The 24,436-nt window shown below is 44.3% G+C and overlaps 1 protein-coding gene across 1 annotated transcript in view; it reads left to right on the top strand.

Moving 5' to 3' along the window:
* The window catches only part of LOC135269423 (uncharacterized), a 32,642-nt gene that overhangs the window by 1,375 nt on the left and 6,831 nt on the right, over positions 1 to 24,436 (top strand). The window contains exons 2-10 of the mRNA XM_064363310.1: positions 1,419 to 4,496; positions 5,416 to 6,152; positions 7,684 to 7,747; positions 13,979 to 14,089; positions 16,974 to 17,079; positions 20,666 to 20,875; positions 22,037 to 22,141; positions 22,708 to 22,917; positions 24,093 to 24,197. Of these exons, the coding sequence (XP_064219380.1) occupies positions 17,049 to 17,079; positions 20,666 to 20,875; positions 22,037 to 22,141; positions 22,708 to 22,917; positions 24,093 to 24,197 (661 nt within the window). The 5' untranslated portion in view covers positions 1,419 to 4,496; positions 5,416 to 6,152; positions 7,684 to 7,747; positions 13,979 to 14,089; positions 16,974 to 17,048. The remainder of the gene's footprint in view (positions 1 to 1,418; positions 4,497 to 5,415; positions 6,153 to 7,683; positions 7,748 to 13,978; positions 14,090 to 16,973; positions 17,080 to 20,665; positions 20,876 to 22,036; positions 22,142 to 22,707; positions 22,918 to 24,092; positions 24,198 to 24,436) is intronic.

The raw sequence follows: 24,436 nt of genomic DNA, 5'->3' as shown, positions 1-24,436 counted from the left end.
GTTCAGGCTGCAGTGCAGTGGCACAATCACAGCTCAGTGCAACCTCCACCTCCCAAGGCTCAAGTGATCCTCCTGCCTGAGCCCCAAGTAGCTGGGACCTACAGGGGAGCACCATTAAGCTCAGCTCTTTTTTGTGTTTTTAGTAGAGATTGGGTTTTAACACGTTGCATAGGCTGGTGTGGAATTCCTGGGATCAAGTGATACACCTGCCTCGGCCTCCCAAAGTGTAGGGATTACAGGCATGAGCCAGTGTACCCAGCCTGAGTTTCTTAATTTTATTGAAATTAAACTTGTTAATTTTAATTAAACTTCTTAATTTTAATGAAATTAAATTTCCTTTGTGGTGACTGCTTTTTGTGTCCTGTTAATCAATGCCTAACCTAAGAATGTGAACACTTAATCTCACAGCAATTTTAGTTTAGTTTATGCTTCCCCACCACCCCATGCCCCAGATAGGCTCTCACTCTGTTGTCCAGGCTGGAGCGCAGTGGCATAATCTCAGCTCACTGCAGCCTCCACCTCCTGGCTCAAGCGATCCTCCCCGCTCAACCTCTTGAGTACCTGAGACCATAGGCGTGTGCCACCATGCCTGGCTAAGTTTTGTATTTTTTTTGTAGAGATGAGGATTCACCGTTTTCCCAGGTTGGTCTCAAACTCTTGGGCTCAAGTAGTCTGCACGCTTCAGCCTCCCAGAGTGCTGGGATTACAGGTTTGAGCCAACCCACCCACCCATGATTCACTTTTTACTACATGGATGTGACTGCTTGATCCAGCACCATGTATGGAAAAGACCATCTTTGTCCTTCTGCACTGTGTAGCACTTTTTTTGCCTCAATTGAATGGCTGTATGGTCATCTGATTGACGAAATCAGTGTGGGTCTGTTTCTGGACCAACCTGGGCAACACAGCAAGATCCAATCTCTACAAAAAATAATAAATAATAAAGAAATACATGAAATTTTTTAAGTGGGTAGAGGAGATGGAGTCATAGGTGGTAATTTATAAATGATTGTCAATTTCTTGGCTACATACAGGTGTTGGTAAGTGAGATCTGTTGGGAGTTCAGGCAAAATGTATTAAGTGAATTCTATGGTGTTCAGAATGATTGCTAGATGTTCGTTGTGACTTCAATTAGGTATTATTTGCACCTCACAGAGCTACAGGTTTTATTCTCTTATTTATTTATTTGTCTTTAAACATTTTTACAATCTTCCTGTCAAGGCAGTACCTCTTTTATACTTAATTGTTCTTAGGTATACTTAATTACCAGGAAAATTTTATGGATCATATCTAACTGTTAAGCCACTTAAAGTAAAGGGCTGATGTGATGTAATGTAGACAATGGGATTCTACATAATAGTTTCAGGAGTATATCGATTAAACTGTTTCTTCTTTTTTTTTTTTTTTTCTTGAGACAGGCTCTCTCTCTGTTGCCCAGGCTGGAGTACAGTGGTGTAGCGGTATGATCGTGGCTCACTGCAGCTTTGACCTCTCAGGCTCAAGCAGCCTCCCACCTCAGCCTCCTTAAGTAGCTGGGACTACAGGCATGCACCACTATGCCTGGCTAATTTTGTATCTTTTGTATGCAGGGTCTTCCTATGGTGCCCAGACTGCTTTGAAACTCCTGGGCTCAAATGATCCTCTCACCTTGTCATCCCAAAGTGTTGATATTACAGGCGTGAGCCATCACACCTGGCCATTTTAGTTTTAATAATTTTATATTTTTCTAACTTAGAATATTTACTAAGTCTATTTAGTTTATGAATATAATATTCATTATTATGATGATTTTGTATGTATTTAATCTCATTTTAATATAAGCTCTTGGAAATTAGAGATCTTGTTTCTTATTTACTACTGTGTTCTCAGTACTTGACCTTGCCTGGTATGAAACAGATATTGAAGAAATAGTTGTTAAATGAATGAATGAACCACATTCAAAAATTCTCCGAGTATCACAGCATTCACCATCTAACAAATAAAAGAACTTGTCTAGAGTAGAGTCACAGTTAACCTGCCATACAAGGAAATGTCAATGAAAATCAACCTTTGTATGTGTAGCTGTTAAGATTTGGGGGCTTTTGTTACTGCAGCATAAACTAGCAAAGCTCAGTGAGACGGCAGATAGAATATACATATATAAATAGACCAGATAGACCAGTAGATGAGATTCCAAAGATAGTTCAGTCAGCATTAACTAACCACACCCGCACTCTCTTAATTTCCTAACAGAAAGAATGGAATTCCTGTTCACTAAGATCTGCCTCAAAGAGTACTTTGTGAAAACTTCTCTGGGTATGCAAGTATTTAATCAGGACCTTTTTTTTTCCTCCTGTAGGTTGGAGTGCAGTGGTGCCATCATAGCTCACTGTAACCTCTAACTCAAGGCTCAAGGAATCCTCCTGCCTCAGTCTCCCAAGTAGCTGAGACTGCACGTGTGTACCACCATGCTTGGCTAATTTTTTATTTTCAGAGACAGGGTCTTACTATGTTGCCCAGGCTGGTCAGGACCGTTGATTGCATACGACAAAAACCCAACCAACCCTAGTTCCCGCCACCTTTCAGTCTGCTCCTTTCTCAGTCTTCCGAGTCTCAATAAATGGCAGTTTCAGCCTTCACGTTGCCGAAGCCCCAAATCTTAATGTTAACCTTGATTTCTCTCTTTTATGTCATAGTCCGTATGAAGGCCAATCATGTTCAGACCCAGGCGGAGGTTCCTGCTAACCCAGGCTCTCACCGGCACATTGTTCTTTACTGTCCTCCTGAGGGTGTCTGGAGCTTCAGCGCCGTGTGCTCTGGGCCTCCACGCTGGGGCACCACCGACTCCCGCTGTCCAGGGCTTCCAGTGGACCCTCCGAGGTACTGAGGTAGAATCTTCCCCATTCAGTGCACCAAGAGCAGCCTCACACGGTATGGGCTGACATGAAGAGCTGCCAGATCCAACAGGTTAAAATCATGAGGCACTGCCAACTGGATGGGGTCAGAGAGTCCTCTCTCTATTGGGATTCAGATGAGAAGGGAAGATTTCATAGGCCCTAAACATCACAGCATAACCAGCGTGTGCCCCCCACAAGCCGCAGTGCATGGTCAGGTGGAAGTTATTTGACTTCAGGAGAGGACAGTGTTCTCTTCAGGCCTTTTTCTCAGTGGCTAGATGTACGTCCCTCTCCTCTCTCTTCCCCTCTCAGCCCCTAGTCTCCATCCCCATTTGTCTCTCTGTTTCCACCTCGCTGTTCTTTTTCACCTGCTTTCTCCTCTTCAGCTTTCATGGTTCTCCCGTCCACCTGCATTTCCCAGGCTGAGGCCCCTGCACCGTCCTGGGTTGGGAGATGTGTCTGGATTTAGGCGGTGCCCTCTAGATGTGTCCAGGTTGGGGAAACATGGCTCAGCTGCCAGTATAGTGGTTTCAGAGAGTGGCCACTTTTGAAGGCCTTTCAGTCTCCCATTCTAGAATGGTGTAGGACTTAAAATTGATGGACCACTGTGGAATTCTTGGTTCCTCAGGACCTTGTGGTGGACGCCTTCTTTCACTGAGCATTCACAGGGTGACTGTTAGGTTGCAGGCCCTGCTCTGGGTTAGGGGCACCATAATGAGTAAATAGCAGGTCACTACCCCATGGAACCCACCGCTGCAGGCATCGAGAAGGGGAGAAAGAAAGCGACGTGGCCTGTTTGTGTCCTTCTCATATGGTCACCTGCCAGGTCCTGGGGGAGTGGGAGCCAGTGCAAGGAGAGAAGCCCAGTGAGAAAGGCAAAGGGACGATATCAGACCCAGGGGCTAAGACCCCCACCTGCAGCCGGGTAGCTTCTGGAGTGGACAAGGAGCAGCAGGGAAGGTTGTGGACTGGTGTTCTGGGGTTCACTGTCTCATCTCATTCCTGTGGGTGCCAGAACTTGTCCAAAGGGAAGACTCAGTGTCTCTAGCAACAGCAGGCCAGAGACAGAAAGTGTCCCAGAGAAGCAGGAAGGATCCTACGCCATGGACACAGTATATGGTTTTATAGTAGTGCGTCTCTCTCTCTCAACTAGTTAGCGTGTTCCCGTTGTTGGAAAATATTGGTGGTGTAAGTTCCCCTGGATCTTCTCATCTTCATGTAAGTTTGCCTGTTCCCCTATCCCTCCCTTCTTTCCTTCTTTTCCTTCCTTCCTGAGTTTTCCGATCAGGGTCATGTGAGGCTAAAATCCAGGAATGGCCTGGGAATGCTTTTTCTCTAGAGCTCAGGCTATTTTTCTGAGTTCACTACATGTATTGAAAGAGTTTCTATTCTTGTTCGTGGAGGACTGAGGGCCCTTTTTCTCTGCTGGCTGTCAGCCAGGAGACAGTCTGACTTCAGAGGCCACCTGCTTTCCTCCTTACCTGTCTTTTCCATCTTTCAGCCAATCACAACTCATGGAGTCCTTCTCGGGCTCCTCCCTTCTCTGACTTCATCTTCTCCAACCAGCCACAGAAAGCTCTGTCACCTACGGAGTGATGTGATTCGACCCACTTCATGCAGGTAACCTCACCATCTTCAAGTCATGTAACTGTCATATAACAGCATAATCACAGGAATGGTGTCTCATCACCTTAACAGGCTTCAGAGACAAGGGTATGGCATGTTTGGGGACCATTTCAGAAATTCCGTCTACCACAGTTGGACACTCACATGCCCCCATCTGCAAAATACATGCACCCTCTCCTCTAAAGTTTCCAGATTTCATGTCATTAAAGCATTAGTTCAACATGAAAAATGTCACATAGACCACATCAGATCCAAAGTTTAAAATCTCATCTAAAATATCCACACCAGGTGTGGATGAGGCTTCTGAGGGTGTCCATTAAGTACAGATCCTTGACATAATTTCCTTACCTCCGTCGACCTGTGAAACTGAGCAAACTACTTATCTGCTCCTAATGTGGAATGGTCGAACAGACACAGAATAACAATTACAGTGATTCTAGTTCAAAAAGAAGGAACATAGAGGGGAGAAGGAAGTCACTGACCCAAAATAGTTTGGAAATGGAGCTGGGCAAAATCCAGCAGGAGGTTCTTAAGTAGGATCCACAGCCTGGGACTGAGCCTCCATCCTGTGGGACTTTGCCTCTGGGATCTTTGCTCTGCATTTCTTGAAACCATTATTATCTATCTTGTTTTTTTTTCCCCACTCCTGTAGTTCCTCTTCTTTCTCCTCATGGCAGCATCCTCCGCTTAATCCTTGGTCCGTCATCCCCGGCAGAATTGGTCAGATATTGCCCGTGTCTCGGTCCTGACCGTCTCCACGAGGGGCTGTCCTTGGGAGCCCGTGCTCCTCTGGGACCGTCTTCACTGACCTGACCTCTCTCAGTCATGATTCCTTTCAGCTGACCTGGCTGGCTTAGGAGAAAACCTAAGACTGTGGAGTCCCAGAACCATTCTCTGCCCTCTCTATGTCCAGGAGAGGAAGAAAATAACTGGGATCTTCATGGAGAAATGACCCACAGGAGGGCCTGGACTCTCCAGCAGTTACAGCAGAGGAAACTCCCTGAGGAAGAATGGAGGAGCTGAACGCCCAGACTGGGAAAGCAGGGTTGTGTTAAGCACTATTTAATTCTCATGTGCTCCCTGCCCCAATCTACTAGCCGGCGAATGACAAAGGACTGAGAATAAATAATAGGACTATAGAACCGTGATAAAGAATTGTCCAAGGAAAGGCCCTTTTACTCTGTTTGCAAGGTGAAATTGCTGTATTTGATCTAAAGTTTTCTGAAAGGCAGCAGTGAGTTTCTGGAGGGTGAGTTACCTGCTTTGCACAGGGAGGGTGAGGCCAAGGCTTGCGTGGTGTATCTGCTGCCACCAAGTGGTGAGGGAGCCTGGGAGAGTCTTAGTCTTTCTGGACTTGAGTTTTGTCATCAGTAAAGTAGGGGCTTATTGTACCTCTCTGAGGTCCCTTCCTGCTGAGTTTTCTGTGAGTCCTTGAGGGACTATGATGGTTTTTAACACTCCCTGGACCTGTAACCTGCCTCTGACCTCTCTGGGTCTGACTCCTGACTCTGGCCCCTGTGTTTCTCCTGCAGAGCCTGAGCTGAGTCCATAGCCTGGAAGCCCAGAACCGAGGGATCAGATGGAAGAAAGAAAGGCAGCAGGTTTTGTAAAAGAGAATAACCTGCAAAGGACAAGTCAATGGTAGAACAGGTGAAAACCGAAGAAGGGGAGAATAAGGACAAACTGGGCCAGAAGCCTCTGGGGAAATGGGCGATGGGCCTATGATCATTCAAGCACTCGAGGAGCAGCGCAAGCTGAGCAGTGGGGACTGAGAGAGAAACTTACTCCACAGGAGTCTCCTGACCCTGGCCAGGGAGAGCCAAAGGGTAGATCAGAGCTGGTTTATAGTGAGGGGCAGCACCAACCCCAAGAGGGGGAGGATGCGACCGTGAGCCCCGCCCCAGACCCCGGAGCCTGGACCTCGGGGCTGCCGTAGCAGTGGATACTCTTCAGGTCAGTGCGGATTAGAGGGAGTAACCGTGCTTGGAGAAGGGTTAGGGATGTCCATTCTTAAATTAAACAGTTCTGCCCTAGGTCAGGTGCCAGAGTAAGTGTTTCTTGCCACTATATGAGGCGGTGATACTTACACTATTCCTCTGCACTTTCAGTTGAGGAAGGTCTGTATGTGATACGAGTATTTACTGCGTGTTTGTTTTTCTCTGTACTGTGTTAAGCACTTGGGGTTCAAATAGTAATGTTTCCCCAAGGAACTCAAGCCCATGAGAGAAAGAACACAAAGACAGGATTTCAAGAAAAGATAGTAGTTCTCCAAAAGTGGGGTGTCATGGCAGCCCAGAGGATGGGAGTGTAGGTGAAGACATTGCTCCTAATGACAAGGGGAACCATAAGAGGAATTCTTCAGAGTAGTCCCGTTTTTCCTCCAGTGTCCCACAGAAGAAGCTCCTGGCACCTGACTGGTGTAGAGCAGGGCCCTACAGGTGTAGGAAGGGGGCTTGCTGCATCTTGGGAGAAATGATAGCATCCCTGGTAGGACATTTTGGAGAGGAATGTCAGTGATTGGATTGGATCTGTGTAGTCGGTTTTATCCTATCTTGAGTGAACAGTGCTGAGAACTTCCTTAGTGCCAGACCCTAAGCTGGGAATCATGAACACAGAGATGAGTAGAATATGATCTCAGCTTTGACAGAACTCTGAGTCTAGTGAACAGCGAGTTATAAGAAGTGTAGTGATGGTGGCTTCATTAGAGCAAGTGGCTCATGCTGCATTGAGATGACCTCAATGGATGGTGTGTCCCCCTTCTGGTTGTTCTCAACAGCTGGATGACTTGCTCTGGGCCAGTGACCCTGGACTTCTGCCAGGTGTCAGCATCTTAGGTACAAGCAACACCTCAGTTTCCTGTTGGGTCAAAACAGTTAACACTGCCAAGGTATTCAGAGGACACTAGTGACATCAGTAGCTACTGATGAGGTCCTGGCCAGCTAGGGAAATAAAGATGTAAGTTTAACAACGATTCTAAATTTGTTCTTAAAATAATGAGCAGAGAGTATCTGTCTTCTAAGTTAAATACTTTTTAGACTTCGGGATTCACTCACATCCAAAATAAAATATATATCGGCCATATCACTGCCCTGAGATGATTTCTCCCTGTCCTACCAGAAGCCTGCACTTTCTGGAGCACTGAGTCTGTCTCAAGCTAACTGATCTGCTCTCTGGATTCCAGGGACACCCGCAGAGCCAGAGGACGAAGGCACAGGCGTTGATGTCTCTGACTGTTCTGACTCCAGGTTGGTGCACCTCGGCGCCCAGTATGAACCACACAGTGACAGGATGCCACCAACATTTTGATTTGGGGCTGTTGCATCCTAACTTTAATAACATTTAATAGACATTATTTTTTAGAGTAATTCTAGGTTTACAGATAAATTGAGCCGATAGTACAGGGAATTCCCCTATTCTCTCTTGTCCCCTAGCACACAATTTCCTCTATCATTAGTATCTTGCATTAGTGTGATACATGTTTACAATTGATTAATCAGTATTGATACGTTATTATTAACTCAACTCCATAGTTGACATTAGGGTTCATTCTTTGAGTTTTATTGTTCTATGCTTTCTGACAATTACCTAATGTCCTGAATCCTCAGTACAGTATCACACAGAATAGTTTCACTGCTGAAAACCTCCTTGCGTCCAACCAATTCATCCCTCCTCCACGCTTGGCAATCACTGATCATTTCACTCTCTCTACCATTTTGACCTTCGTGGAATGTCCTAGTGTTGGAATCATACAGTGTGTAGAGTCTTTAGACTAGTTTCTTCCTAGTATTGTGTATTTAAAGTTCCTCCATGTCTTCTCATGGCCTGATAGCTCATTTTTTTCTATCACTGAATCATATTCTCTCGTACAGATATACCACAGTTTGTTTAGCCATTCACTTAGTGAAGGACATTTTTTTTTTTTTTTTTTTTTTGAGACAGAGTTTCGCTCTTGTTACCCAGGCTGGAGTGCAATGGCGCTATCTCGGCTCACCGCAACCTCCGCCTCCTGGGTTCAGGCAATTCTCCTTCCTCAGCCTCCTGAGTAGCTGGGATTACAGGCACGCACCATCGTGCCCAGCTAATTATTTGTATTTTTAGTAGAGATGGGGTTTCACCATGTTGACCAGGATGGTCTCAATCTCTTGACCTCATGATCCACCTGCCTCGGCCTCCCAAAGTGCTGGGATTACAGGCGTGAGCCACCGTGCCCGGCCGGTGAAGGACATTTTGGTTACTTTCAGTTTTTGACAAGTATGAGCAAAACTGTTGTAAATACTTGGATGCAAGGTTTTGAGTGAACATGTTTTCAGATTAGTTTGGTAAATATCTAAAACGCTATTTGCAGGATTATGTGGCAAGGCTACGTTTAGCTTTGTAAAAAAAACAAAAAAAAAATCCTACCAAACTGTTTTCCAAAGTGACTAGCATTTTGCATCTCCACTAGCAGTGAATGAGAGTTCCCGTTGCTCTGCATCTTTGACAGCCTTTGGTATTGTCACTTGTTTGGATTTGAATCTTCCTATTAGGTGTATGTTATAGTGTAGTGGCATCTCATTGGTTTAATATGCAATTTCCTAGTGACACATGGTTTTGAGCATCTTTTTCATATGCTTATTCGTCATCCATATATCTTTCTGGTGAAGCATCCAGATCTTCTGCCCCTTTTTAAATTGGGTTGTTTGCTTTAATATTATTGAGTTTTAAGAGTCCTTTATATATTTTGGACACCAGTCTTTCATCAGATCTGTATTTTGCCAATTTTTTTCCCAGTTTATCACTTGTTTATTCATTTTCTTAACAATATCTTTCACAGAGCAGAAGTTTTTAATTTTAAAGAAGTTCAACTTACCAATTTTTTCTTTCCTGGATTGTGTTTTTGACATTATATCTGAGAAGTTATCGCTAAACCCAAGGTCACCCAGATGTTCCCCTATGTTATCCTCTAGGAGTCTTACAGTTTTGCACCTTACATTGAAGTTTAAGATCCATTTTGTGAAAGGTGTAAAATCTGTGCCTAGATTTATTTATTTTTCACATGTGGATATCTAGTCATTCTAGCACCATTTGTTGAAAAGACTATCCTTTCCCTGTTCAATTGCCTTTGCGCCTTTCTCAAAGATCAGTTGAGTATTTATGTAGGTGTATTTCTGAGCTCTGTATTCTTTTCTAGTGAACTATTTGTCTGTTTTTTTGTTTCTTCACCAGTTTCCATACTGTTTGGTTAGTGTAGCTTTATAATTAGTGCTGAAGTCGGCAGTGTGAGTTCTGTGGGGATTTTTCTGATCTTTACTATGAGAACCTGGTTGGGCTCCAGGTGGTAAAACTTTAGAAAAGTGTGAGATCCCCCCAATTCTGGGCCCCAAGGAGTTTTTAATGCTCAAGCCAGGCCACCCTCAGCTTCTAGTAATCTGTCAGTACCATTTAAGTGCTCCTCCCAGTTGCTGGCTTCAGCAGCTTCTGTTCCCTGTATTTGCCTGTCTTTCTTGTTTTCAGCATGGCAATTTGCCCTGTGACCTCTCCTCTAGGTCCTCTAATAAGGTTTGATAATGTTCAGTTTGTTCAGCTTTTTTCTTGTTGTGAGGACAAGTGGTGACCTCCTGGCTTCTTACAAGTTGGAGTAGAAACCAGAAATTTCATTTAACAAGTTACTTGTAATAAAAGTCACTAATCGCAAATGTAGAATTGAATAACTTAAGTAGATATGTAGAATTTTGTATAGCCATCACCTCAGTCCCCTCTTAGAATACAGACTACATTTCTTACCTCCCCCAGATTCCCCAGAGCCTCTTTGCAGTCATTTTCCAATCCCTGGTCACCATGACGGAGCCTGAACAAAATTAAAATTTGGAAAACAGACAACATTATATTTCATCTTTTATTAGATTGGAATTTTATATGATGGACTGTGTCTTACTCTTGTGGCAACCAGAGGAGATATTTTATTCTAAGGACTTTCTTAGGGGGAACTTAGTAGTAGTCCTGTTTATTGCTGTCCTTGAATTGGTTCATCTATGCTGGTGACAGATAGTTGCTATCAGACCTTGTCTGGTGAGCACAAGTGAAAGAGCTAAAAAAAAACCTTCTATTAGAAATGTAGATGATGAATTTGCAGATACTGTTTTGCGGAGTTAAGTTTGTTTTTGAGCCAGAGTTTCGCTTTTGTTGCGCGGGCTGGAGTGCAGTGGTGTGATCTCGGCTCACTGCAACCTCTGCCTCCCGGGTTCAAGCAATTCTCCCGCCTCAGCCTCCTGAGTAGCTGGGATTACAGGCATGAACCACCACGCCAAGCTAATTTTGTTTTTTTTGTAGAGATGAGGTTTCTCCATGTTGGTCAGGCTAGTCTTTTGTTTTGTTTTGTTTTTTGTTTTTTTTAATGAGAGAAAGAAAGAAAGAGAAAGAAAAAGGGGGAGAGAGAACAGGATTCTTGCTCTGTTGCCCGGGCTGGAATGCCATCTAAAAATAGGTATTAAAAACCTCTTTTATGCCGATAATTGTGCTTAACAACGGAGATAGGAAGGAATAAGGGAAGAAAATAACAAACAGCCAATCAATATTTCATTTAAGTCTGTGAAATGCTATGCAAATGCTGAAGAGTGATTTACTTTCAATTATGTAGTCACTTTCAAAATAGGTGTAATATGATACTGAGAAAAATGTATGTTCTGTGGACCTGGGGTGGAGAATTCTATAAATATTCACTAAGTTTACTTATTCCAGGTCTAAGTTCAAATCATAGATGTCCCTATGAATTTTCTATGTCATTGATCCATCAAATATTAATAATGTGGTGTCAAAATCTCCCGCTATTACTGTGCGGGAGTCCAGGTCTCTATAAGTCATTAAGAACTTGTCTTATGTATCTGGGTGCTCCTGTATTGGGTGCATATATATTTATAATCATTAACTCCTGTTGTTGCATTGATCCTTTTACCATTATGCAATGTCCTTCTTTGTTTCTTTTAGTCTTTGTTACTATAAAAGTCTATTTTGTGAGAGACGAAAGTTACAACTCGTGTTTTTGTTTTTGTTTCTTTTTTCTCTCCATTTAATTGGTGAATCTTCCTCCATCCCTTTGTTTTGAGTCTTTGTATGTCGTTGCTTGTGAAATAGATCTGGATACAGCGTACCGATGGGTTTTGACCTTTTATTCAATTTACCTGTCTGTGTCTTTGATTGGGGCATTTAATCCATTTAAATGTAGAATTAATATTAATATCTGTGAGTTCAATATTGTGATTTAATGCTAGCTGGCTATTTTGTCCATTAGTTGATGTAAATTCTTCATTATAGAGATATTCTTTACGTTTTGGTAAGTTTTTGGGATGACTGATACTGGTTGTTCCTTTCTGTTTGTAGTGCTTCTTTCAGAAGCTCTTGTAAAGCAGGCCTGGTGGTGATGAAATCTCTGAGTGCTTGCTGGTTCGCGAAAAATTTTCTTTTTCCTTCGCTTATGAAGCTTAGTTTGGCGGCATATGAGATTCTGGGTTGAAAATTCTTTTCTTTGAGGATGTTGAATATTGACCCCCTCTCTTCTAGTTTGTAGGGTTTCTGGTGAGAGGTCTGCTGAGAGTCTGATAGGCTTCCCTTTATGGGTAACGTGACCTTTCTCTCTAGCTGCCCTTAGAATTTTCTCCTTTATTTCAACCCTAGTGAATCTAATGATTATGTGTCTTGGAGTTGCTCTACTTGAGGAATATCTTTGTGGTGTTCTCTGCATTAGCTGGAGTTGAGTATTGTCCTGCCTTACCAGATTAGGAAAGTTTTCCTGAATAATATCCTGAAGAATATTTTCCAACTTGGATTCATTCTCTTCATGACATTCAGGTATACCTATCAATCGTAAATTAGGTCTTTTCACATAGTCCCATATTTCTTGGAGACTTTGCTCATTCCTTTTTACTCTTTCTTCTCTAATCTTGTCTTCTCGTTTCATTTCATTAAGTTGGTCTTCGACCTCTGATATCCTTTCTTCTGCTTTATCAATTTGACTGTTAAAACCTGTGCATTTACCAGGCGCGGTGGCTCACGCCTATAATCCCAGCACTTTGGGAGGCCGAGGCTGGTGGATTACGAGGTCAAGAGATCGAGACCATCCTGGTCAGTGTGGTGAAACCTCGTCTCTACTAAAAATACAAAAAATTAGCTGGGCATGGTGGCACGTGCCTGTAATCCCAGCTACTCAGGAGGCTGAGGAAGGAGAATTGCCTGAACCCAGGAGGCGGAAGTTGCGGTGAGCTGAGATCGCGATCGCCCCATTGCACTCCAGCCTGGGTAACAAGAGTGAAGCTCCGTCTCAAAAAAAAAAAAAAAAAAACAAAAACCTGTGCATACTTTACGAAGTTCTCGTATTGTGTTCTTCAGTTCCATTAATTCACTTATACTAAGTTGTCTATTCTCATTAGCATTGCATCAAACCTTTTTTCAAGGTTCTTAGTTTCTTTACATTGGGCTAGAACATGTTCTTTTAGCTCACTAAAGTTCCTTATTATCCACTTTCTGAAGCCTAAATCTGTTAATGGAATGCACTCGTTCTCTATCAGGCCTTGTTCTCTTGTTGATGAGGAACTGTGATCCCCTGTAGAAGGAGAGGCATTCTGATCTTGGGTATTCTCAGCCTTTTTACGCTGGTTTCTTCCCATCGTTGTGAGTTCATCCACCTGTCGTCTTTGTAGTTGCCTACTTTCAAATTAGGTCTCTGAGTGGACGTCCAACTTGTTGATTCCCAGTGCTGAAATCTGAGCAACCCCCCGTGCTGGCCAAAACAGCGGCATTAAGATCCGTGGTGCTTTTGTGCCCGGGAATCTCCGGTCTGGCTTCCCTCTTGAGTCCCTTCTTCAATCAGATAAATGGGTGGCTCTGCCTTCCCGGAGCTCCAAATGTCAACCAAAAGGGGACCCAGTCCCGTTTACCCTGCATCAAGAACCGCCGCACTGGGGCGCCGGCAAAACTGCCACACCGGCCACGAGAGTCACCCTGGCGACCCGTGGGGCTCCTCCGCTGGGAGTCTTCCGGTCTGTGGGTAACAAAAATTCGTCTGAAAGTGTGGCGTCCTCTCATTCTGTGCGCTTTCTCTGGGAACTACAATCCCGAGCTGCTAGTGATCAGCCATCTTGGATCCAGGGTAGTCTTGAACTCCTGACCTCAGGTGATCTGCCCGCCTCGTCCTCCCACAGTGTTGGGATTACAGGCACGTACCACCATGCTGGAGTGCTATGGTGCAATCTCAGCTCACTACAACTTCCACCTCTAGGGTTCAAGTGATTCTTGTGCCTCAGCCTTTCGAGTTGCTAGGATTACATGCCTGGCTAATTTTGTATTTTTAGTAGAGACAGAGTTTCTCCATGTTGGTGAGGCTGGTCTCGAACTCCCATCCTCAGATGATCCACCCGTTTTAGCCTCCCAAAGTGCTGGGATTACATGTGTGAGCCACCACACTTGGCTGGGAGTGAAGTATTTTACCATCTTTTTTCTTTCAGAAATTGGGTTGGTAACATTGAAGAGACACTTCTCACCTGCCTGAAATGCCCTTCATTATCTTCTTCAAGTTGCAAGGGCTCTAGAACAGTCCTTGTGATGCTCCCATAAAGGTAAGTATAACATTTTACTGTAGTCCTTTGCTTTTTTTCTTTTTTGTGCTTATAGGGATTAGCATACATGTATGTGAAAATATAGAAAGAGTACATATAGGCACCTGTAACTAGTTTTCTGTTGCTACCTTTTAACGCATTATAACAAGTTAGTTGTCTGAAACCCCAGAAATCAGGAATGATTGGGTTCTCTGATCAGGGTCTTAGGAGGCTGAAATCCAGTTATGGGCTGCCTGTGTTTGTCATCTAGAGTTCAGGCTACTCTTCCAAGTTCCCTACAGATGTATCGGCAGAATTCCTCTTCTTGTGGGTGGAGGACTGAGATCCCTTTTCAGTCCTCCTGGCTCTTAGCCAGGAGACACCCTGAATCCAGAGGCCACCTGCATTCTTTCTCACTTTCCCTATCTTCCAACCAACAACAGCCCATGGAATTCTTCTCCAGCTCCCATCCTCTCTCTGACTTTGTCTTCTCCTACCCACTAGAGAAATCTCTGACATTTAGGGATTGATGTGATTCGATCCGGCCCACTCAGGAAAGCTCAGCCTTTGTATTAGTCTGTTCTTGCAGTGTTATAATTAATGACCTGGGTGATTTATAAAGAAAGAAGTTTAATCAGATCATGGTTCTGTGGGCTGTGCAGGCTTCTGCTTCTGGGGAGGCCTCAGGAAAGTCACAATCGTAGTGGAAGTGGAAGCAGGCACGGTCTTCACATGGCTGGCAGGAGAGAGAGAGAGAAAGGGGAAGTGCTACATACTTTTAAACAACTAGATCTCATGGAGACTCTGTCATGTGACGGCACTTGGGGGATGGTGCTGAGCCATTAGAAACCATCCCCATGATCCAATAACCTCCCGCCAGGCCCCACCTCTAACACTCAGGATTATAAGTCAACACGAGATTTGGGTGGGGACACAGAGTCAAACCATATGACTCTTTAAAGTCACATGACCGCCACGTAACAACGTAATCACAGGAGTGTCTCATCAGCCTAACAGGTTCCCGAGATGAAAGTCATATGACCGCCATGTAACAACGTAATCACAGGAATGTCTCATCAGCCTAACAGGTTCCCGAGATTAAAGTCACATGACCGCCACGTAACAATGTAATGACAGGAATGTCTCATCAGCTTAACAGGTTCCAGAGCTAAGGGTACAGCATGTTTGGGGACCATTTTAGAAATTCCACCTATCATAGTTCAACTTCTGGTCCCCAGACATTCATGTTCCTCACAGATGCAAAATACACTCACCCTGTCACCTAAGGTTTCCAAGTTTCGTGTCATGAATGCATTAGTTCAAAGTGAAAAATGTCACGTAGCTCTAATCTGATCGAAAGTTTAAATTTAAACTATCTACACCGAGTGCAAATGAGGCTTCCGAGGGTGTCCATTAAGTACAGATTCTTTTTTGTTTTTGTTTTTGAGAGCGAGTCTTGGTCTGTCAGCCATGCTGGAGTGCAGTGGTGTGATCTTGGCTTACTGCAACTTCTGCCTCCAGGGTTCAAGCGATTCTCCTGCCTCAGCCTCTTGAGTAGCTGAGATTACAGGCATGCACCACTGGATTCAGCTAATTGTTTTGTATTTTTAGTAGAAACGGGGTTTTGCCCTGTTGGCCAGGCTAGTCTGAAACTCCTGACCTCAGGGGATCTGTCCCCCTCAGCCTCCCAAAGTGCTAGGATTACAGGCATGAGCCAGCATGCCCGGCCAAAGTACAGATCCTTGATATAATTCCCTTACCTCTGTTGACCTGTGAAACTGAACAAACAGCTTATCTGTCCTCAATGTGCAATGGTGGGACAGTCACAGAATAACAATTCTAGGGATTCTTGTTCAAAAAGAGGGAAAGTGGACGGAACAAAGTCACTGATCCAAAATCATTTTGAAGTGGTGCTGAGGAAAGTCCAGCAGGAATTTCTTGATCAGGCTCCTCAGCCTGGAACTAACCCTCTGTGACAGGGGGCTTTGCCTCTGGGCTCTGCATTTTTTTCTATGATTCTGGAAAACATTTTCTTTTTCTTCTTCCCCCACTCTTTTGGTTCTTCCCCTTTCTCCTCATGGCAGCATCCTCCACTTAATCCTTGTTGCGTCATCCCCGGCGGAATTGGTCAGATATTGCCTGTGTCACGGTCCTGACCATCTCCACGAGGGGCTGTCCTTGTGAGCCCACGCTCCTCTTCACTGTCCTGACCTCTCACAGTCATGATTGCTTTCAACTGCCCTGGCTGGTTTAGGAGAAAACCTAAGACTATGGAGTCCCAGAACCAATCTCTGCCCTATCTCCATCTCCAAGAGAGGAAGAAAATAACAGGGATCTTCATGGAGAAATGACCCACGCGAGGGCCTGGACTCTCCAGCAGTTACAGCAGAAGAAAGTTTTTGAAGAAGAGTAGAGGAACTGAGAGCCCCGGCCAGGAAAGCAGGGTTGTGTGAAACGCTATTTGATCCTATGTGCTCCCTGCCCCAATCTAGCAGCTAGTGAATGACAGCTGACCAAGTATAAATGCCAGGACTATAGAACTGTGATAAAGGGTTTGTCCAAGGAAAGGGGCTTTTACTATTTTTGTTTTCACGGAGGAAATGGCTATTTTTCATCTAAAGTTTCTGAACGGCAGCAGTGAGCTTCTGGAGGGTGAGTTACCTGCTCTGCACAGGGAGGCTGAGTCCAAGGCTTGTGTGTGGGATCTGCTGCCACCAAGTGGTGAGGGAGGGAGCCTGGGAGAGTCAGTCTTTGTAGGCTTCAGGTTCCTCATCGGGAAGGTAGGGGCTTATTGTACCTCTCTGAGGTCCGTTCCTGCTCTGTTTTCTCTGAGTCTCTGAGGAATTGAGATGGTTTTCAGTGCTGCCTGGGACCTTCAGCTGAGACCTGACTCTGTTTCCTGCAGGAGCCTGAGCTGAGTCTACACGCTGGAATCCGAGAGCTGAGGGAACAGGCGGAGAAAAGTCAGCAGGTTTAGGGGATGAGAATAATCCACAAAGGACAAGCCATTGGTAAATGAAAACCAAAGAAGGGGAGATAAGGACAAACTAGGACAGAAGCCTCAGGGGAAATAGGCAATGCCTATGATCATTTAAATTCTCGAGGAACAGCATGAGCTGAGCAGTGTGGACTGAGAGAGAAACTTACTCCACAGGAGTCTCCTGCCTCTGGCCAGAGAGAGCCATAGGGTAGATCAGAGCTGGTTTATGGTGAGGGGCAGCTTCAACTCCAAGAGGGGGAGGATACGACCGTCAGCCCCCGCGCCAGACCCAGGAGCCTCAACCTCAGGGCTGCTGTAGCAGTGGATACTCTTGAGGTCAGTGTGGGTTAGAGGGAATAACCGTGCTTGGAGAAGGGTGGAGATGTCCATTCTTACATCAAACAGCTCTGCCCTAGGTCAGGTGCCAGAGTAAGTGTCCCGTGATTGTATAGGAAGCAGTGATACTTATACTATTCTTCTGCAGCTTCAGTTGAGGGAAGTTTCTCATAAACATTTATTGAGTATTTAATTTTCTTTCTTTTTTTTTCTTTGAGACGGAGTTTCGCTCTTGTTACCCAGGCTGGAGTGCTATGGCGCGATCTCGGCTCGCCGCAACCTCCGCCTCCTGGGTTCAGGCAATTCTCCTGCCTCAGCCTCCTGAGTAGCTGGGATTACAAGCACGCGCCACCATGCCCAGCTAATTTTTTGTATTTTTAGTAGAGACGGGGTTTCACCAGGATGGTCTCGATCTCTTGACCTCGTGATCCACCCGCCTCGGCCTCCCAAAGCAGTGGGATTACAGGCGTGAGCCACCGCGCCCGGCCGAGTATTTAATTTTCTTTATATTGTACTGAGCACTCAGGATTCAGGTATTTAATGTCACTAAAGAAACTGAAGCCATTGAGTGGAAGAACACAAACAGATGATTTCAACAAGATACGGTAGTTCTACCCAAGTGATGTGTTGTGGCAGTCCGGAGGATGGGAGGGTATGTCATAGGACATTGCTCCTAATGACGGGGAAGCATAAAAGAACATTTTCAGATTGGCCGGGCGCTGTGGCTCACGCCTGTAATCCCAGCACTTTGGGAGGCCAAGGCGGGTGGATCACAAGGTCAAGAGATCAAGACCATTCTGGTCAACATGGTGAAACCCCGTCTCTACTGAAAATACAAAAAAATTAGCTGGGTATGGTGGTGTGCGCCTGTAGTCCCAGCTACTCGGGAGACTGAGGCAGGAGAATCACTTGAACATGGGAAGCAGAGGTTGCAGTGAACCGAGATTGTACCACTGCATTTCAGGCTGGTAACAGAGCAAGACTCTGTCTCAAAAAAAAAAAAAAAGAAAAGAAAAGAAATAAAGAAAAACAGCAAAAGTCTTAGTGAAAATCATTGGTGTCCCTTAGAAGAGAATTAAATACAGTCAAGGGAAGACCAAGTCTCATACTTCCCTTGTATATTCCAGAGTTCCAGGGAAATTGCAGGTAATAGAGCTTATTTCCCATGCTGTTAAAGCAAGGTTGCAGACACTTGTGAATTTTGGGCCCAATACTCTAGGAGGGCACAGCTCTGTCCTGGAAAATGATACCAGAATGGATACTCTTCCTGTGACTCATTGTGGTCGTTCATCCAGCATCACAGAAACCAAAAAATGGAAATATGGCCAAATTCATGATTTGCTAGCCCTCTTCAGGTTTCTTACCTGATTCTTAGGATAACAGCATTACTTTGAAGATTATGACGAGGATATGCTGTCCAAATATGTGCACCGTTTTGAGCAAAATGCCTGGTAGAAATTGGTCAACAAACAATTACTGGATGATTATATGAATATTTACTGAATGACATAGATCCTATGAATAAATATGGAATAATTAGTGTGAGTGCTTTTATTAGCAGTTCTCAAAACTCATCTATGTGTGACCTCAAGTAAGCCACATAACTTTGTGAACCTGCAGTTTCATCATTTTTAAAATGAAGAAACCTGACAGATTTTCATTGTGCCACAGAAGGTCAGAGCTCCCAGACACCAGAACATACATTTACTTAAAGCCTTTGATATATCTCGAAGCAGTATCCTTACAGTGTAGTTGGAGGATGGTGGGGGCTGCAGAGAGGCATGCTTTCCAATGGGATTGAGCCAGTCCTCCTTCCTTCATTGCCACATGAATGCTGGGCAGCCCAGGGTCACACCCATTGCACCCTCACCTCAGGCAAGCCCGCAGCCAAACATAGGAGACCTGGGCTACAGAACAGTCTCCCAAGTCCCAGGCTCACAAAACCTAGGTGGCGATGAAAGCTGAGAAAGTGAGGAGATGGTTCAGGGGATCACTCTTCCCTCCTCGTTCCTCTCATCTCAAATTCACCTTCTATTGCACAGCAACGCGGAGGACCACCAACCACCCCTGACCATCACCTTGATCTTGCTGTGTTTGGTTAGGGGGATGCAACCACACATCAACAGTGTTAGACCAACTCAGAAAAATATCTATCAAACAGTATTCCATAAGGACCGCTCATGGCCCTGTTATTTTCAACATAGGGAAAAAACGAAAACAACAAAATCATATCAGGTTTACAGGACTTCCCAAGATAGATGGTCACACATGCTTTCAGGAGATCTCTGTAGAAATGATTTTGATGACTTGATACCTTGAAAAGAGCTTTTCTGGGACTAGAATGACATCCATAAGTGACAACAATGAGATGTAATGTTCAGTCACATTAAAAAACAAACCATCTCACATAGAGGAAGCTTTGGACCTAGGGACGTCACATTGGTCTTAAGTGTAATGAAAAGCCTCTTCTGCCACAAACATCAGCGTAGTGGTATCTGCCAGTAAGAAAAAATAAATCAGCGTAACCATGGGATGCAGCAAGAAGAATATTGTGCCAGGAAAGAAAACATTTTTTAAGAATGAATTACTCATTCACTTTCTAGTGGATACAGAAAAAACTGCAGAAGACTCAAAGGATATCATGGCAGTGTAATAGGTTGATATCTTAAACTTGTGGAAAAGCCTTCAATTCTGTTTTAACATATGAGAAGGTGGGGTGACTGACTTCATGACTAGCATTAAGAAAATATCACGTGTTGGGAAACTGTTTCTGCCTTGATGACTTTATACACACAAGAGATGAAAAATGAGGCACATGCTTACATATATTGGGAATGAGATAGGACTGGCATTGTCACAAGGGTACACAAATACTGAAAGTGACTGATAGAGGAACGGTCCCCATCGGTTATGACCTCAGGTGAGACCAGGAGGCCTGTGTTTTAGCAAAGCCTGGGCAGTTGGGATGAAGGGCTCGTAAGATTCCATGACACGCCCAGGTTCTAATTCAGTTATTGCAACAGCAGACCGTTACCTGGGACACTGGCCACTAGCTCCCACACTCTTGTGAGAGTCTGAGCTACAGGCAGCGCCTTCAGCTCTCAGCTCAAGCATTGCGAACCTTGTTTTTGCGGTTAAGGACCCTAAAGTGCTGTGAGGGGGGATCAAGTTTTTCTCAACAGTAAGTTAAGAATTTGAGTTACTGACATCCCCTAGTCCTGATTAAACCTATTTGATTTCCAGTTTTTAACCCATCATGTGTTTGGGTTTCTTCTCCCCAGTCCCTGGCTCTACCTGTGGTGCCCCAAATATCAGCATGGTGCCATCCAGCAGGACGTGTTCCGGGAACACCACAGAGGCGAACTTTCCAGACACCCTCGAATATTCCTACTCCCATCAGGAAGAGACCAAACCGAATATCAGAGACAGCAAAAATAGACTTCTTATGACCCAGGTGGCCTACTTCCTGAACTACCAGCTGAAGACATACAGTAAGTTGTATAGATTTACCACCAGGAAAGTGATGAATGGTGTCCTGTCTTGTCTCGAGAAACTAACCTTTCTCTTCATCAAAATTAGTTTCATCCTTCCCATACTTGTAGAAAATAGCATGGGTATTTTAACATTTAGTTGAAGATGGAAGACAGTGGTGAAAGTATTTAGCAGCTTTTCCATGTCTGCAGTAAGGTGGGTGTGGGACTAGGGTTGAAATCCCAGGTATTGATTTCTGACACAGGCACAGAACCATCTGTTTTTTTTCAGCAAAAGGCTAAATCGTGTTTACAGGAATCCTCTCTGTACCGTATAAGATCCTACAGACAAGTAACATTTGGTCTGTTGGTCTAAATGTCTGAGGCTATTAAACTTCCGTTTGGTTCTGGTTTATGCTGACGCCGAGTAGGCAAAGCTGTGTTCTGGGGACACTGGGGGAAACAGGGTGATAGCACACAGTACCCACTGTGGGGAACTTGAAGGGGACCCTGCTCCTACTAGAACCTGTGGTATCTGTAAGTGGCACCATCAAGAGCAGAGAGTACCCTGGCACTGGTGCCTCAACTCCTCATTAGCTGGCGTCCCCGGTGGGCACCACCACACCTGGCTAATTTTTGTATATTTAGTAGAGGCGAGGTTTCACCATGTTGGCCAGGCTGGTCTTGAACTCCTGAGGTCAAGTGATCTGCCCTCTCGGGCCTCCTAAAGTGCTCGGATTCCAGGCGTGAACAGATTCTTTTTTCAGTAAAGGTTATTAGAATTCATCCGTCGGTCCAATCTCCTATAAAAATTTCTCTCAGAATTCATTGACAATGATATACGATTGGATAAATCAGTATTGCAGCAACACTTCTGGAAAGTATTTAGGGCAATTTTTGAAGATTTTGGGGAAAAAGTTTTAATTTTTTGCATTAACTTAGGTCAGAGGATACGTGATTAAGATCTAGCAGATGAGGGAGATTTTGTCCCATGGATCTGAAAAGCAGGCTCATCTACTTCTAGGGCAACTTAGTCTAGGGCCCGTTAGAACATTCTCGTCACAATACCACATGCTTAAATTGAGAATATTTTAAGTCCTTGTGCTATGAGTGGACACTGATTTGGTCTTGTGTGAAGTATGATTTGCTTAATGTGACCTGCTCTTCTGAATTTGTCTACAGGAGATCGGAAAGATAATGATGAAGAACAGAAATGCAGAGACAGGAAAAATAAACTTCTTATGAGTCAAGTGGGCTACTACCTGGGCTGCCGGCTGAAGACGGAAGGTAAGTTCTTTAGGTTCACTGTCACGAAAGTGATGAACAATGTCCAGTCCTGTCTTGTCTATGAGAAATGATACATTCTCTTCTTCCAAGTTAATTTCATCTTTCCCATACTTCTAGGAAAATATCAGTGGGTAATGTAACATTTTGTTAAAGATGGAAGACAGAGGCCAAAGTATTTAGCAACTTTTCCACGCCTGCAGTAAGGCGCGTGTGGGCCTAGTGTTAATATCCCAGCTATTGATTCCTGACACAGGCACAGAGCCAGCTGTTTTTCTCAGCAAGAGGCTAAATCATGTTTACAGGAATCCTCTCTAGCATATAAGATCCTGCAGAACTCAAAAGCAAGATAAAGGTAGAAGTGTTTATTTCCTGGTTTCAAGGTGACTGTGTAGCTAAGACAAGTTGACTTTAAGGAGATCAAGAGTGGAGATGAGAAGAGTAAAAGCGGGGAAACGACATCTTCAAATCAATAGGCAAGGCTGTCAGTGACATCCCTCAGTCCCGATTAAACCAATTTGATGTCACCAGTTCCTAATCCATCATGTGTTTGGGTTTCTTCTCCCCAGTCCCTGGCTTTCTGTGTTCTGCCCCAAACATCAGCAAGGTGGCATCTGGCAGGCCTCCTTCCAGAACAAATACAGAGGTGAATGTTCCAGAAGGCATTGATAAATCCTGCTCCTTACAGGAAGATAGCAAACTGAATATTGGAGTCAGCAAAAATAGACTTCTTATGAGTCACGTGGACTACTCCCTGAACTACCAGCTGAAAACATGCAGTAAGTTGTATAGGTTGGCTACCATGAAAGTGATGAATGATGTCCTGCCTTGTCTGGAGAAACTAACCGTTCTCTTGATCAAAATTAATTTCTTCCTTCACATACTTGTAGAAAATAGCAATGGGTATTTTAACATTTAGTTAAAATGGAAGAGAGACGCCAAAATATTTAGCAACATTTCCATATCTGCAGTAAGGTGGGTGTGGGACTGGGGTTACAATCACAGCTATTGATTCCTGACCCAGGCACAGAACCACCTGTTTTTCTCAGCAAGGGACTAAATCCATGTTTACAGGAATCCTCTCTGTACCATATAAGATCCTACAGACAAGTAGCATCTAATCTGTTGGTGTAAATGTCTGAGGCTACTGAACTTCCATGCAGTTCCAGTTTCTGCTAAATGCCCAGGAGGCAAAGCTGTGTTCTGGGGACCCTGGGGGAAACATGGTGATAGCAGGCTGTATCCACTGTGAGGAGCTTAAAGGGGACCCTGCTCCTAATAGAATCTGTGGTGTCTGTAAGTGGCACCATCAATAGCAGGGAGTACTCTGGTACTGGTGCCTCAGCCTGCCAATTAGATGGGATCCCCACTGGGCACCACCACACCTGTCTAATTTTTGTATTTTATGTAGAGGCAAGGTTTCACCATGTTGGCCAGGCTGGCCTTGAACTCCTGAGGTCAGGTGATCTGCGTGCGTAGGCCTCCTAAGTTGCTTGGATTCCAGGTGTGAGCAACCATGCTGGCTCCACAGATTCTTAAGTAAAGGTTGTTAGAATTCATTCGTTGGTCCAGTCTCCTATATAGATTTCTCTAACCATTCCTTGACCATGATATATGATGAGATACTTAGTATCGCAGCAACCCTTCTGGAAAGTAGTTAGGGCAATTTTTGAAGATTTGGGGGAAAAAGTTTTAATTGTTTACACTGATGTAGGTCAGAGGACACATGACTAATATCTACCAGATGAGAGAGATTTTATCCCGTGAGTCTGAAAAGCAGGCTCATCTACTTCGGAGGCGACTTAATCTAGGGCCAAATAGAACATTCCAGTCAGAGTATCATATTCTTACACTGAGAATATTTTATGTTCTTGTGCTGTGACTGGACACTGATTTGGTCTTGTGTGAAGTGTGACTTGCTCAATGTGACCTGCCCTTCTGAATTCGTTTACAGAAGATCAGAAAGATCATCAGGAGGAACAGAAATACGGAGACAGCAAAAATAAACTTCTTATGCGTCAAGCGGCCTACTACCCGGGCTGGCAGCTGAAGACGCAAGGTAAGTTCTGTAGGTTCACTATCATGAAAGTGCTGAATGATATTCTGTCTTTTCTCTGAGAAACTGAACACTCTCTTCATCAGAATTCATTAAATTTTTCCCATACGTCTAGGCAAATATAAATGGGTACCTTAACATTTTGTTAAAAATGGATGAGAGAGGCCAAAGTATGTAGCACCTTTTCCACGTCTGCAATAAGGCAGGTGTGGGGCTGAGGGTAAAACCTCAGCTGTTGATTT

Source organism: Aotus nancymaae, unplaced genomic scaffold (assembly GCF_030222135.1).
Source record: "Aotus nancymaae isolate 86718 unplaced genomic scaffold, 86718_ANA_hifiasm-v0.15.2.pri h1tg000053l, whole genome shotgun sequence".
NCBI classification, from domain to species: Eukaryota; Metazoa; Chordata; class Mammalia; order Primates; family Aotidae; genus Aotus; species Aotus nancymaae.
This window is presented reverse-complemented; position numbering and strand designations above follow the sequence as displayed.